Source organism: Bison bison, unplaced genomic scaffold, assembly GCF_000754665.1.
Source record: "Bison bison bison isolate TAMUID 2011002044 unplaced genomic scaffold, Bison_UMD1.0 scf7180017864492, whole genome shotgun sequence".
Taxonomy (NCBI): Eukaryota; Metazoa; Chordata; class Mammalia; order Artiodactyla; family Bovidae; genus Bison; species Bison bison.
Genome location: NW_011495051.1, coordinates 1,544,110 through 1,559,914, shown reverse-complemented (window position 1 = coordinate 1,559,914; position 15,805 = coordinate 1,544,110). Strand labels below are relative to the sequence as shown.

Here is a 15,805-nt window from a genome sequence, read left to right as displayed (position 1 = left end):
GTAGGGTCAGGGTTGCGCCTGCCCCGAGGGGAGAGGTGCTGGACCCCTCCTTTGAACCCCGCCCTCCACACTCCATGCTCCAGAAGAAGTACTCTGAAGGCTCAGCTTACTGCCATCCCTCTCACTTGAGATCAGAGCAACCTCTTTCTTTTTAGTTTCTCGTAACTCAAGAGTCAGAATCATTCCTGGCTTTCAGGCAGGACACCCTGGCTAGAACGCTGGTGTGTGCCCTTCACATTATCCATCCACCTCTGGAATTAACCCAGAGGTTCAAGGGGCCACTGAAGGCTGGGCCAGGAGGCCCAGGCCAATGGGGATCAGTCTGATTTCTGACCTGCCGACGTGTAGAAGAGCTGAGCCTGCAGGAGATGCTGGCTCCAGGATGTGGTGGGTCGTGACTCAGTGCTTACTAACCGCCTGCTGAGGTCCTTCCCCTCCTGGTCGCCCCATCTGGACCATGGACATGGGTGCAGACACGGGTGAACTGGGCTGAGGTGACCAGACCTGCCTGCCTCGTGCCCATCCCCCATCACAGCTTCTCCATCACTGAGGTCAGCCTGGTGGCACAACGTTGTCCCTTGGGGGTGACAGGATCCCTGTGTAAGGACACACAAGGTCTTCTCAGACATGGAATGTCCAGAAGTTTCTGACTGTGAATGTAGGCTGTTCGAAGCCTCTCGGTTTGTGGCAGTTTGCTGCACAGCGTGCTTGGTCTGGAGGGTCAAGGTCCCAGGGCCAAGGAACTGACTCCAGAGGGGTTTATTACATTACGTGTATATTACAACATTACGTATAAGTGGTTTTTCATCTCACCAGGAGTGCAGGGCTGTGTGTGCTGGAGCCCAGCCTGGGCAGTGCTTCCGCTTCTCCCAACCCGGGCCCACTTCCCCCTCTGCTGCTGCTCCTGGGTGAGCTCCCAGGATGCCTCCACCCCACCCAGTCCTGGCCAGGTCCACACCCAGGAAAGCATATCTACTTTCACCGGAGATGGAGACAAGGGGCGGTGGGCTAGCGTGGCCATCGGAGTGGTGATGGTGAAGGAGCAGTGCGTGACTGGTCCCAAATGTGAGCCCGACCCAGGCTCCTTGTGCTTGATTTCACCCTTTCATGCCCCCTGAGGTGGGGTCTATTACTCCAATGTGACAGGGAAGACAGTACAGAACAGAGGCTTGGGAGGGGCCTGTTCATGAGAGCAGGGCCATGGCAGTACAGCCCCTACACTGGGGCCTCGTCCCCAAAATGAGTGGCATCTGTCACAAGACCAGAGAACTCGTGGAGGCATCTTCACTTAGGTGGTACATTGGGGTGGGTAGTGTCCCCCAGATTCATATCTGCCCCTTGGACGTGGAGCTGTGCAGATGTTAGGCTAGAGAGCTGAGAGCACATGGGGTTATGGAGGTCTCTGGTCCAGAGACGAGACTGTGACACGAGACCCAGAGAGGAGCAGAGGCAGCAGGAATCCACGCCCTTCCATCTCTGGAGCCCAGAAGCCCCACGATTGGAGTGTGGGCAGAGCTAGTTCCTCCTGGGGCTCCCTCCCAGCTCCACCAGTGCTCCTGGTCCTTGGCGTGTCCTGGTTTGTAGACCCATCACTCCATCTCTGTGTCCATCATCACATGGCCTCTTACAGGGACATTCATCACTGGATTTGGGGTGCCCGGATAGTCCAGGAATAGGGCAACCCAAGATCCTTAATCAATCTGCAAAGACTCTCTTTCCAGATAAGATTCATTTGCAGATACCTGGCTATGGACATCTCTTCACAGAGGCTGCCACCTAGCCTGAGGGGGCCCGCCCTCAGGTGGCATGTGGGGCCAGTAACTTTCTCTTTACCAAAAGCCTCTGGGCACAGAGGGGATGTGTCGGGGAAGTTCTGTGTGCCCTTTTGTTGAAACTCAAAACCACAAGTCCCAGGAATGTCCCCAGTCCACCCGCTGGTGCTTCTAGAACAGGGTTCCAAGAAGGTTCACAATGTTTCCTTTTTGTGTGTTCCAGGTCTGAGGGAGCCTTGGGGGCCCTGTGACCTTCCTGTCGTGAGCGTCCTGCCCGGCCCTCCCCTCAGAAACCTCGTGGGAGGCGTCCTGAGTGCACGGCCAAGATGTCCAACCCCTTCCTAAAGCAGGTCTTCAACAAGGACAAGACCTTCCGGCCTAAGCGCAAGTTCGAGCCGGGCACCCAGCGCTTCGAGCTGCACAAGAAGGCGCAGGCCTCGCTGAACGCAGGGTTGGACCTGAAGCTGGCGGTGCAGCTGCCCGCTGGTGAGGAGCTCAACGACTGGGTGGCCGTGCACGTGGTGGACTTCTTCAACCGCGTCAACCTCATCTACGGCACCATCAGTGACGGCTGCACCGAGCGCTCCTGCCCCATCATGTCGGGCGGCCCCAAGTACGAGTACCGTTGGCAGGACGAGAACAAGTTCCGGCGGCCCACGGCACTGTCAGCCCCCCGCTACATGGACCTGCTCATGGACTGGATTGAGGTGCAGATCAACAATGAGGACGTCTTCCCCACCAACGTCGGTGAGTCTCTGCGCTTTCGTGTTCTTTTAGGGTCAACTTTATCGGGATGGAGTCCACACACCACTACATCCACCCATTTAAAGTGCATGGTTCAGGGGCTTCCCTGGTGGTCCAGTGGTGGGGACTCCACGCTTCTGCTTCATGGGGCATGGCTGGGGAACTAAGACCTCACATGCTACATGGTAAGGCAAATTAAAAAAATGCAGTTCAGTGGCGTTATAGTACATTCACAGTGTCGTGCAGCTATCAGCTGTATCTAAATCCATCACCCTGGAGGTTTCCCTGGTCCAGTGGTTAAGAATCCGCCTGCCAATGCAGGGGACACGGGTTCCATCCCTGGTCTGGGAAGATCCCACCTGCTGAGGGGCAGCTAAGCCTGTGCCCCACAACTACTGAGTCTGTACTCTAGAGCGCATACTCTGCAACAAGAGAAGCCTGCGCACTGCAACTGGAGAAAGCCCACGTGCAACAGTGAAGACCCTGCGCAGCCAAGGAAAAAATCCATCACCCTGAAAGAAGCCCCATCCCCTTCAGCAGTCACCCGCACAGCCTCCCCAGCTCCTGATGACCAGGAACCCACTGTCTGTGTCTGTGGCTTTGCCTGTTCTGAACGTTTCCCATTGGTGGAATCACACCCTGTGTGTCCTGTGTCTGCTTCTCACACTGAGTGTCGTGTTCTCAGGGTCCATCCACATGGTAGCGAGTGTCAGGGCTTCTCTCCTTTTCATGACTGAGTGATGCTCCTGTGTGTGAAGGGACACATTTTGCTTCAAGCAAAGGCTTCCCTGGTGGCTCAGATTTTAAAGAATCTGCATGCAGTGCAGGAGACCCAGGTTCAATCCCTGGGAGAAGGGAATGGCTACCTCCTCTAGTATCCTTGCCTGGAGAATCCATGGACAGAGGAACCTGGCAGGCTACACTCCATGGGATAGCAAAGAGTCAGACCCAACTGAGCGACTAACACATATAGTTAAAGGATCTTGAGATAGACAATTCTGGATTATCTGAGTGAACCCTAAATGTCATCACAAGGTCCTAATGAGGGGGCAGAGGGAGACTCGTTACCTAGTGGGGCAGAAGGTGGTGAGGTGATGGGAGGAAGAAGGGACCATAAGCCCAGAAAACATGGGACCGGGTTTTCCCTGGAGCCTGTGGAGGACTCAGCTCTGCCCACAGCTGGACTCCAGCTCAGGGCACCATGTGGACTCTGGCCTCAGGAACTGGGAGAGAATTGTCCTGAGCCGCTGAATGGTCCCAGGAGACAGTAGATGTTATTCTCATGTTCACCTGGGCTACTTGGAGTCCTGGTAGGCCGACTGGTGAGCAGACCTCGGGCCTGGCTTTGGGCTGCTGCCATGCTCTGTGCTTCATTGAGTTTCTCACCCCCAGGCCTCACTCACCGTCCGTACAGTGAACCACGTTGACTCTGGCAAGGGGCTTCCAGGGACCCACCTGGGAGAAGGCCATCCCATAGTCATCACTTTCCCAAAACAGATTCCTGGGTGGTCTCCTGTCAGGTTGCCGGGTCCAGGTCTGCACCTTCTCCCTGTCATCCTGAGTCACTGCTTTGCTGGGACCAACTGAGGCCCTGAGGGGTCCACCTCCTAGAACTCAGACCTGCCTCGAGTCAGTGCTCACCCACCAGAAAGGAGAGCATAAGAAGAGTGAGAGAAATGAACTTGGCAGATGTCACCCAGCTGCCCAGCAGAGGTTAGGGGCTGCCTGGCCTAGGCCGTATCTTCCAGCCCTGTCCACAGACCCCAGGGCCAGCCCCACCCTTCGGCCTGGTTCCACCCGCACCCCCACCCCCAGTGGACTGAAGTGCTTCTCTTTGCTTGTTTGCAGTGCTGCTCAGAACAGGAGCCTCCCGTGCTCTTCAGGGCTAGATCTCTGGCTGAACAGAGAAAGCACAGGTCTAAAAGTTCATCCTGCCCCCCACGCTGGTGCTTCCATGCCTGAGCATCCACTTAGCCCCAAAGCCACCTGACTACTCTTGAGTTTAGACCCGAGATCCGTCCGCACGCTTTTCCCATCAAGGACCAGACGGGCTGCCTCGGCTACTCAGATCTGCCATGTACCCGAAAGCCATCATGGATGACACTTAAAAAAGTGTGCACGAGGAGTAGGCCTGCGTTCCAGTAAAACTTACCTACAGAAGTGGGTGGTGGACCAGGTTTGTGACTCCGTGTGAGGGCATCTTGCAGGCGTGGGCAGTGCCATCCCAGAAGATCCTGTGTCCAGGCCCTTCTCCTATGGGGCTGTCGCTCCCTCTCTACCTGGGATGGCCCAGGAGGACCTTAGTGACTCCCATCCCCCCAGGAAAGGGGGCAGGGTGGGGCCCTAGCCTAGTGGGGCCCAGGATCCTGTGTGGCAGATGCTGGCTATGTGCTGTGCTACCTTCCTCTGCCTGCCATAGGCTCTCGTTCCCTCTGACCTCCCAACGCTGAGGAGACCTTCCCTTGTCGGGGGTCTCCATGCCCTCAAGGCCACTGTCCCACCACTCAAGTGTCATGGGTCTTCACGGATGGCAGATGAGCCTCAGATGCCCTGTGAACATGGTTTTTCCCAAGAGTCAAGTATTCTTGCTTCCCTGTTGGTTAAGTATCCACCTGCCAATGTAGGAAACACGAGTTCAATCCCTGGTCTGGGAACATCCCACATGCAGCAGAGCAACTAAGCCTGTGCTTCAACTACTGAGCTCATGCGCTTAGAGCCTGTGCTCTGCAGCAAGAGAAGCCACTGCAACGAGAAGCCTGCACACACAAGAGAACCTGCGCTCAGCAACGAAACCCTAGCACAGTCAAAAAAATTTTTAATTAGTTTAAAAAAGAGTTGAGCATTCCTTCTGTTTAGCTCTTTTCTCCTGTTGGATGGAAGCAGGAAACCCAGAGTCCTCACTGGTGCTGAACGAGCCTTCTGCAAAGGCACATCCCCAGACACCCGGCCTGGAACACCAGTGCCATCAGCAGTATGGGACACGCGTACACACAGGAGGGAGCTGGCCAGGGGCATGACGGTTGGTCTTGGGGAAGGTCTTTCCCATTTGCCTCATCCCTCCACACCCTGGGACCTGCCTCTGGTGTGAGAAACCCTCACTCAGGCTAGTTGTCCCTGACTGGCCGCTGACACTGCCCCTCGAGCTGCTGAGCACACAGATCCTGAGCACCTATTTGTATGTCTTTGGGGATTTGCTCGACAACCAGCAGCTGCCATTCCATTTTCTGTGAGTGCATCCCAGAGCGTTGTGGCTGTCCACAGGCTGGGTGGTCGCCAGCCCTGGAGCCCCTCATGAAGGACACAGGACCTGTCCCTCCTGGTCCCAGGCAGCCCCTGGCAGCGCTGCTCACATGGTGTGAGTGCATGGCATCTGTCCCCTGGGCCGAGGAGGACACGCGAGGTGGGGATGGGCGTGTGGGCACAGCCCATGAATGTGCCTGATGCCAGAAGGTCACCCCCAGCTGGGTCAACAGGTCTTACCACAATTTTAAAAAATTAAAAAAAAATTGAAAAATAGAAATAAAATATTTCAGTAATAGAAAAACACGGTGCATGTATGTATGTATGCAGTTAAGTTAGGATGTGTGTGTTCAAATGTGAGCAGTACCATGAAGCATAGTTAGATGGGACGATATAAATATATTAAGGGAAAAGCATCAAAGTCCAGAACATAGGTTTTTATGCATCGCCCAGTTCCTATCCGAAAAATAAAGGTAACCAGAAATAGACGCAGAAGCCTGTGAGCCGCCCGGAAGCGGGATGTCAGGTCCACTGCCGGCCAGACGCGGAGAGCGAGAAGGGCAGGACGTCTGGGCCTGCAGGACTGCCCCTCCCCGCCCCCGGGCACTGTTTGGGGCAGAGAGGTGCAGGTCCTGGAGGGAAGGGGAAGGGAAGCTGAGCCCTGCCCTTCGCCCCGCAGGCACACCGTTCCCCAAGAACTTCCTGCAGGTGGTGAAGAAGATCCTGTCGCGGCTCTTCCGCGTGTTCGTGCATGTGTACATCCACCACTTCGACCGCATCGCACAGCTGGGCTCCGAGGCTCACGTCAACACCTGCTACAAGCACTTCTACTACTTTGTCACTGAGTTCGGCCTTATCGACACCAAGGAGCTGGAGCCACTGGTGAGCATGGAGCGTCGTGGGGTAGGCAGCGGGTGCGCGGGGTCCCCCCATTACAGTGGCCCAGAGGGGCTCCTGCCTGCAGTTGGGGTGCCCATCCCTCCTGCTAGCGGCAGGAGAGCAAGGAGCTACTTCTTTTTCTGGTTTTAATTGAGGTAAACTTTACATGTGGTAAAACCACTGATGTAAAAATGAACAATTCAGTGGTGGTCAGTACATTCACAGGGTTCTGCAACCCTCACTTCAGTCCAGTTCCAGAACCTTTCATAACCCCCAAAGCAGTCTTCTCCACATCAGCAGTCACCCCCTCCTCAGCCCCTGCAACCACTCTCCTCAGCCCCTGCAACCACTCACCCACTTTCTGTCTGGGGGGATTTGCCGAATTGGTCAGTATTGATTCCCCGCCCCCGCCCCAGAAATGGGAGATTTCAGGTGCCTGACTCAGGTCCCGTGGGCTGTGACGTGGAGCCTGTATGCCATACTGTGTTACCCAAATGGTTCTGAGCAGGACCTGCAAGGTCAGAGGGCACAGGTGGTTGCTCTCCCAGTGCCCACCAGCTGCTGCCACTGTTTACGGGGATCATTATAAGAAGTGGGAACATCTCCCCAAGCTCAGAAATGCCGGAACCTTCCAGGGACCGGGTGGTGCCTGGGTGTGCGGGTCTGCTCCTGGGAGACAAGATCATCACTCTGGATACCCTGCCCCAGTTGTACCTTTCCTGGCAGGACCCTGGGCTCCCTGTGGGCCTGTTTGGGAGGCCTTTTATTTGAGTACACTTGATTACAGCCTTGTGTTGGTTTCAGGTGTACAACACAGTGACTCAGTTATTCATGTATTCTTTTTCATAATCTTTTCCATTATGGTTTATCACAGGACACCGAATATAGTTCCCTGTGCTATATAGCAGGACTTAACTGTTTATCAATTTTATATATAGTAGTGTGTATCTGTTAATCCCAAACTCCTAGTTTATCCCCATTTCTTTCCCCCCTGATGTCTGTGAGTCTGTTTCTGTTTCATACATAAGTTCATCTGTGCCATATTTTAAATCCCACACAGAAGTGATGTCGTATGGTGTTTGTCTTTCTCTGATTTACATTGCTAAGCATAATGCCCTCCAAGTCCATCACATCCATGGTGTTGCAAATGGCATCGGTTCATTCTTTTTCATGGCTGAGTAATAGTCTGCTGTGGAGATGCGCCACATCTCCTTTATCCACTCCTGTCAGTGGGCATTTAGCTTGTTTCCATGTCTTGGTTATTGTAAATAGTGCTGCTCTGAGAATTGGGGTACATTTATCTTTTCAAATTATAGTTTTCTCTGGATACATGCCCAGAAGTAGGATTGCTGGATTGATCTATGGGACCTCCGTATTCTCCATAGTGGCAGCACCAAATTGCTTTACATGTGACCTTTTTTCCTGATTCCTTTCATTGCTTTGGGTCTTTGCGAAAGGCTTATCTTTGACAACTTTTAAAAACCTCTAAAAACATCTCAACATAGCTTTTTCGTGTTTGTATATTCCCTTGTAGGCTCTGGCTAGTAGGGAAGGGGTTTCCCTCTGGGGTAGTGGAATGTTCTGGAACCAGGTAGAGGTGGGGGTTGTCCACCGTTGAGGAGGACAGTTCATTTTATGTGAATCTCACCAAATACGGAAAATAGTCGTGGGCAGTTTTATGATACGCTCATGTTTTTTCATTTAGTGTCCTGATCCCGTGGTCCTTTCTCCTGCATTGACACTTAGAGTTCTTTCTGGAGGCAGAAACTGTGACCCTTCTCATAAAGAGCGTGCCGCCTGGCCTGAGGCACACGCTGTCTATGCCCGGTTTAGTAAAGTTTGTGTTGAATGAGGCCTGTGGGCCCCTTGAGACCATGCACTCTGACTTCCCTTTTGTGTGTGACTCCTGATGTCCTGCTTGTTCTTAACAGAAAGAAATGACCGCACGGATGTGCCACTGAGAGCCCTCGGCCCTGTCATCTCTGCGGCCACGCCCTGGGGACCCGCTGCGGCTACGCGCCACATCTCTAGCACAGGGACCAGTGTTTTCTAGCCCAGCAGATTCTGGGCTATCAGGGTTGCATCCTCTCTCCGGTTCCAAGGTGGCAGCAACCATTAGTCCAGTCCTCTGGGCCCCAGTCTCCTCAGCCGTCACATCACGAGGGAGATGGGAATTTGAACTCTGTGATTCTCTGTATTGTGAGCAACCAGGAAAACCCACTTTGTTTGGAAACCACTTGCATTTGCCAGGAGGCTGGCCCACCTTGGGTCCGTCTCCTGACTAGCCAGCATGCTCGGCCATGGGCTCTGGGGCCCAGTCAGCGAGGCCATGGCCATGCAGCACTTCCCACCATGGCCCAGGTCTGGTTTCAAGCGGTACGAGCACCTGGCTTCTGTCCTCCCTGCGTCCTCCCCTAGCCACTTCTGTCCGCCATTCCTCCAGGACCCTGGGCTCATCCATCAGTTTCCCAAGCCTGCGCCTGCATCCCACATTTCTTGGGGCCCCTTCATGTCACATAAAAGAGTGGATTATTATAGTTTCATTTACAACTGCTATGAGAGGTTACTAGGAGAAAAAAAAAAACTTTTTACCTACAGGTAGTCTTCCCCTTGCCCTCTAGAAAAATGTCGCCTTTTTGCCATGAATAACAGGGTGACTCTCCCAGGGAGCACCTCTCCCTGGGTGTACAACCTTTGAATTTCACCTAATGCCTGCCAACATCATATGGAAACCCTTTGTATGCCACCCTGCCCCCCCCCCGACCCCAAGACTCTGGGACCAAACCCCAGCACCTTCTCCCTGCAGAAGCTGGAGCAGGGGCACTCTACCAGCCACCTCCCTGCCCACAAGCAGCATCCTTGGTGGCCTTTGGCCATGGCAACCCTACCTGCCCAGGCCATGCTGGTTCCAAGTTACCTCTAGGTGTCAGGGAGAGGGCCCGCCACCGACACTGAACAAGTGCAATTAACAAACGAAACCTGGGCCTCAGTCCTTCAGAAGCCGCCGGCTCTGCTCCTGGAGCCTGGAAGGACTTTATGAAACTGGCCAATCGAATGTAGTTCCTTTTAGATGCAGAACCACAACCGAACGCCGTAACCACTGTGCCTCTTCAGGTCACCAGCCAGGTCAAGGAAGGCAGTGGGACTGGGGGAGAGAGTCCCCTGCCCACCCTCCTGCTCCTGTGGGTATTCCCACAGGAACATCAGAATAAACCAGTCTCCTTATCTGCGGCTGATGACTGTCATTTTTGTCTTCCTAGAGTTGGGACACATCACCACAATTGTCACCAGGGTGCCCTTGTCCAAGGGGCAAAGAAATCTTCGCAGTCACCATGGTTTGTGGCCCCCAGAGTGCCCGAGTAGATGATCAGACGCACAGCACATTGGTGGGACTAGAATTTCACAGGGTGCCCGGCATCTGGAAAACAGACTGAGAAGGCACCCACCTCTCTCCTGCTTCTGCCTTCTCTCACATTGCTCTAGACACTTAGCAAACGTGATTTTAACTGTTGCCACTTCTCAGCCTTTTGGCTGAGATCAAGTGATTTTAACTGTTGCCTCTTTGCAACATAAATGTTCCAGAAAACTTTGAACTGGGTGCAGAAGAGTAGATGGAGTAAGAGGGAACAGAGGGGTGTTTTCTGTCTCTGTCCCATCCTAGGTATCCTGTGACCTTAACACATGAGTTTACCCCAGACATCTCTTATATGCAAAATATGGGATTGTGTTACTCTCAGGGGTCCTGGGGCCAACAGAGCGGTCTTATGAGAAGCTCTGGATCCAGTGGATTCCAGCCTGGTGTGTGGCTTCCTTCCCCTAGAGGGCGCGCCGTCTCCATCACAGGGAGAGAGTGTCTTCAGGGGACTCCTGGTTACTTGGAAATAAATACTTTCTAATGAAGCCTGTGTTTCCTTACCCCTGGATTTTGCAAATACACCACAGAGATTTCCAGGACCAGTTTAAAGTCTGGGGAGCTATTGCCGTTATTTGGAACAACAGCCCCAAAAGTTGTCCTTGTCCTGGTCCTGGTACCTGTGAACATGTCACTTCAGTGGGCAGAGGAGACTTTGCATGAGGGGTTAAGAGTAGGCCCCTGAGATGCTGGATTCCTGGGGTCCCAGTGTCATCACAGGGTCCTTATAAGAGGTGGGAGGAGGGTCAGAGTGAGATGCTGTCCTTCTGGCTGTGAAGATTGAGGGAGAGGCCGCGAGCCAGGGATAAGGCACCTCTAGAACCTGAGAAAGGCAGCAACCAATGCTCCCTGGAGCCTCCAGAGGGACCAGCCCTGCCTATGCCTGGATTTAGCCCCTTGAGGCCCGAGTTGGACTTCGGACCTCCAGGACTTTAAGGAAATAAGTTAGTGTTATTTAAGCCAATGAGTTTGCTGACTATTTTAGGGCTGCCACGGGGAACTCATGCACCCTTTGGAAGGAAGTGTTTCATACACCGAACTCCTGGGACCTACTGACTTGGGCTGCCTGGAATGCGAAGATTAGCCAGGCTAGCTTCTGGGCAACCCTTCCCTTCACAGGCCTGGTAATCACTCATCCTAACAGGACAGTTCACCCCAAAACTTGTTCAACCAGGAGAGGTTGTGGGAGGTAGGAAGTGGTGTCTGGAAGTCTGACCAGACGAAGCAGTGGCAAAAGGAACCAGCTGTGTTTCTTGGACAAAACCAGCTGGCCCTGTTCCTTCCTGGCCACCATTGAGGCATGGCTGTGGATCTGAGTCATCACAATGGACGTGACAAAGAAGGCAGAATAACCCAGAAGGGGTGTTCTTCCAGAAAGTGGAGAAGAAAGTCGGGTCACAGTAGGGCCATCTCGGAAGATCAGGAGCCCCATTGCTACTGGAAACTTCCAAACTGGGGCAGGCATTGTCCTAGACTGGTACTATTCAATATGGCAGCCACTAGCCACAGGGGCTATTGAAATTCTAATTCAAGATCAGCTAAACAGAAAAATCCTCAGCTCCTTCACACTAGCCCTTGTCGGTGGTCTCCACGGCTGCCATTTTCTACTACATTGGTTGGCGCTGCTTCTACAAGTTGTTCCTGAGTCAGAACAAAGGTCAAGGTAGAGACAATTTTTTTTTTTTTAAGGTAGAGACAATTTGAATCCTTTTCCAGTTCATAAAGATTGACTGAGGTCTGGAATTTAATAAGTGGTTTGCATCTTGACCACCAAAAGGAGGGACCGTGTGGGACTGAAGAGAGGAAGGCGGCTCTGGGGACAGATGGAGGACTTGGAAAAGCCCAGACAGGGATTTCCCTGGAAGTCCACTGGTTAAGACATTGTCTTCCAATGCAGAGAGTACAGGTTCCATACCTGGTTGGGGAGCTAAGATCCCACATACCTCTCGGCCAAAAAAACAAAACATAGAACAGAAGAGGTAACAAATTCAATAAAGACTTTAAGAATGGTACACATCAAAAAGAAAAAATAAAAAGCCCAAATAGATTCAATCCTCTGTTGAGCATGCATTTTATAGGTGCCTCCAAGTTAACAAAGCCCCTCTGGGTTGTTGCCACTATTTATGGCTACAATAATATTCCTCTAGTTGAATCTTTATAAACAGACTCAGTTTTTTTTTTCAATTTTATTTATTATTATTTTTTATTTTTTAGCTATACTATGCAGTAGTGGGATCTTGGTTTCCTGGCCAGGGATGGAACTGGTGCCCCCTGCAATGGAAGCATGGAGCCCTAACCATTGGACCATCTTGGAAATCCCTAGATGCTGTTTCATAGATGATGGTAATTGGCAAAATTATATATTAATATAATAATATGTGATAATATATTAACAGTGAACTTAATTTCACCAATTATCACTACACACACACACACATACACATATACATATATATATGTAAAATGTAAAATAATATGCATCCTTTGAAATTAACTGGAGGGACAAAGACAGGAACAACAGCAGCTACAAAAGATAGAAAATACAGTAAACAGCAAAGATGAGTATTTTAAAGCATCATATGGGATTAGTTCATGGAAAACTAAGGCAGCAGTCATAGACCAGGCTTGGCTATATGGAGTCCCCACCTGGTTTTATAAATAAGGTATTATTGGTACCTGACCCTGCACATTCACCTGTATATCACCTATATAACACAAGGGGTAGTTGTCACACAGAAGCTGAAAACAGCCACTCTCGGGCCTTCATGGAAAAAGTTGGCTAACCCCTGAAATTGAGGTTGATTCTCCTAGTAAAATATGAGAGTGTCACAGAAGTAAAACCGCGACCTTAGCACTTTCTTCTTTTCACACAGACCTAGACAGTTCTGTGTATGCTAGCCCCTGGGCTGTATGCTTTCCTTGGGAGAATCTCGTGCCTTCTATCCCAATAAAGTTCTTAAATAAATGGCATGGCACAGTTCAGAGTAGGTAAGCCCAAGTTATATCTAAGCAAAGCCAACCACAAAAAACCAGTGATTGCAATATTAATACATACAAGAAACAGTATACTTATTTTGACCAAGTTTCCTGATTAATATTGCTATAGGGAAAATATATTAGAAAACTTTATGTATTGAAATACGTTGAATGAAATAGAAATTCAAGGAAGACTTAGAAAATGATACAAGTGAACTTATTTACAAAACAACAATAGACCCACAAACATAGAAAACGAAGTTATGGTTGCCAAAGGGGAAATGGGAAGAGGGATAAATTAGGAGTATGGGGTTAACAGATACACACTACTATATATAAAATAGATAATCAGGGACTTCCTGGTGGTCCACTGGCTAAGACTCAGTAATCTTAATGCAGGGGGCCTGGGTTTCATCCCTGGTCAGGGAACGAGATCCCACATGCCGAAATTAAGAGTCCACAACTAAAGATCCTCAGTGCCATAACTAAAGATCCGTATGCTGCAACTAAGACTCGGTGCAGCCAAATAAGTAAAAAAAATTTTTTTTAATTAATGACAAGAACTTACTGTATAGCAAAGGGAACTATACTTGGGAGTTCCCTGGTTGCCCAGTGGTTAGGGCTGTGCATTTTCACTGCCAAGGGCTCAGGTTCAATCCTTGGTCAGAGAATTAAGATCCTGCAAGACACACAGCATGGCCAGGAAAGGAAAAAAAAGGGAACTATACTCTACATTTTGTCATAAGCTTTAAGGAAAAAGAATCAGAAAACACATGCACACACACATAACTGAATCAATTTGCTGTACACCTGAAATGAACGCAACTTTGTAAGTCAACTATAGTTCAATAAAAAAAAAGAAATTCAAGGAAAACATGGCAGAATGACTTATTAAACATTTACAGTCACTTCTCCTGCCAGCTAAGAAAATGTATTAATTTAGTGATATGTCAATATATCACTCCCGTATTCTTGACTGGGAAATCCAATGGACAGAGGAGCCTGGCAGGCTGCAGTCCAGGGGGTCGAAAAAGAGCCAGACACAGTTTAGCAACTAAACAACAACATATCAATATATAAATTTATGGATAGATTAATTATAAAATGATATATTTATTTCTTAACATATTACTTTGTGTCCTATAATTCATTTACAAATTAATATATTAAATATTATTAAATAAAAGATGTTTTATACATAGGTCATTTATTAAAGTTTATTTGCTATCAGTGTTTTAAATTTAAACTGGAGAGCCTCTCTTTTTGCCAGACTATCGTCAAAGCATTTGTAAAAACTGATTTTCTTTTTTAATTGATGATCTCTTCGACAATAGGAAAAATGTCAAATTCCAAAAATACATGAGACAATACCCCCAACTGTACAGGCTGTCACCTCTAATCAGAAGGTGATGGTTGTGTGTGGGTTTCAGCTTCTTGATAACCAGTGTTGTGGCTGGACCAGCCCCTGTGGGTCTTACTACAATTGCAGGACAACCTGCAATAACTATCAGGAAACTTTTAGGGAAAAAAAAAAAAGTTTATTACTTACAGGACCTGGGCCCACACAGCGAGGTCTCGGGTAGAGAGAGAGCTGTCTGGTTCTGGTGTTATTGGGGTTGAGGGTGGGGGCCTAGGTTCCAAGGTCTCACTCTTTATTGGTGAATTCAAAACATACGAGCAGGAGTTTAAAGTGTGAGAAGAGGAAAAGCAAGCAGTCCAAATGGTCAGTTATGCAAACCAACCGAGGTTTAACTTCTAACTCAGTGGGGGAGGTCACCCGGTTTTTAACAAGACACCTTGTTGGCTGCAAGGTGTTCATTCCAGATGCCATCTTTGAAGTGGGTACCTTGGCAATCAAAGCGTGTAAGTCAGGCACTTGTGTCACGAGAAAAAGAAACAAAAAATGAACTGTCAGGGCTTACAGGACAGCAGTGAAACTAGAAATTAATAGCCCAAGGTTAAGTAACTCTCAGCCAATAGAAATATACTAAACTTTATCCAGAATGGATACCTCTGCATGAGGGGGAAGGGCCCAGATATTTTTTTATTAAAAAAAATTTTGGCCATATTGTGCAGGATGCAGAATCTTACTTCCCCAATCAGGAATCAAATCCACCCCTCTGCAGTAGAAGCTCGGAGTCTTAACCACTGGACCACCGGGAAAGCCCAAGAGCCCAGATTTTTTTTTTAATTAATTTATTTTTTATTGAAGGTTAATTGCTTTACAGAATTTTATGTTTTCTATCAAACCTCAACATGAAACAGCCATAGGTATACATATATCCCCTCCTTTTTGAAACTCCCTCCCATCTCCCTCCCCATCCCACCCCTCTAGGTTGATACAGAGCCCCTATTTGAGTTTCTTGAGACATACAGCAAATTCTCGTTGGCTATCTATTTTACATATGGTAATGTAAGTTTCCATGTTACTCTTTCATACATCTCACCCTCTCCTCCTTTCTCCCCATATCCTTAAGTCTATTCTCTATGTCTATTTCTCCATTGTTTATCTATAAATAAATTCTTTGGTAACGTTTTTCTAGATTCTGTATATATGTGTTAGAATACAGTATTTATCTTTGTCTGATTCATTTCACTCTGTATAATAGGTTCTAGGTTCATCCACCTCATTAGAACTGACTCAAAGGCATTCCTTTTTATGGCTGAGTAATATTCCATTGTGGATAGGTACCACAACTTCTTTATCCATTCATCTGTTGATGGACATCTAGGTTGCTTCCATGTTCTAGCTATTGTAAATAATGCTGCAGTGAACATTGGG

General features: G+C 49.5%; 1 protein-coding gene across 3 annotated transcripts in view; it reads left to right on the top strand.

Annotated features, from left to right (window-relative positions):
- MOB3A (MOB kinase activator 3A) overlaps positions 1-10,535 on the top strand; it is a 19,440-nt gene extending 8,905 nt beyond the window's left edge. For all 3 annotated transcript variants that reach the window (XM_010863617.1, XM_010863619.1, XM_010863618.1), the window contains 3 exons: positions 1,996-2,519; positions 6,436-6,638; positions 8,567-10,535. In XM_010863617.1, the coding sequence (XP_010861919.1) occupies positions 2,099-2,519; positions 6,436-6,638; positions 8,567-8,596 (654 nt within the window). In that variant the 5' untranslated portion in view covers positions 1,996-2,098 and the 3' untranslated portion in view covers positions 8,597-10,535. The remainder of the gene's footprint in view (positions 1-1,995; positions 2,520-6,435; positions 6,639-8,566) is intronic.
- The last annotated feature ends 5,270 nt before the right edge of the window (positions 10,536-15,805 follow it).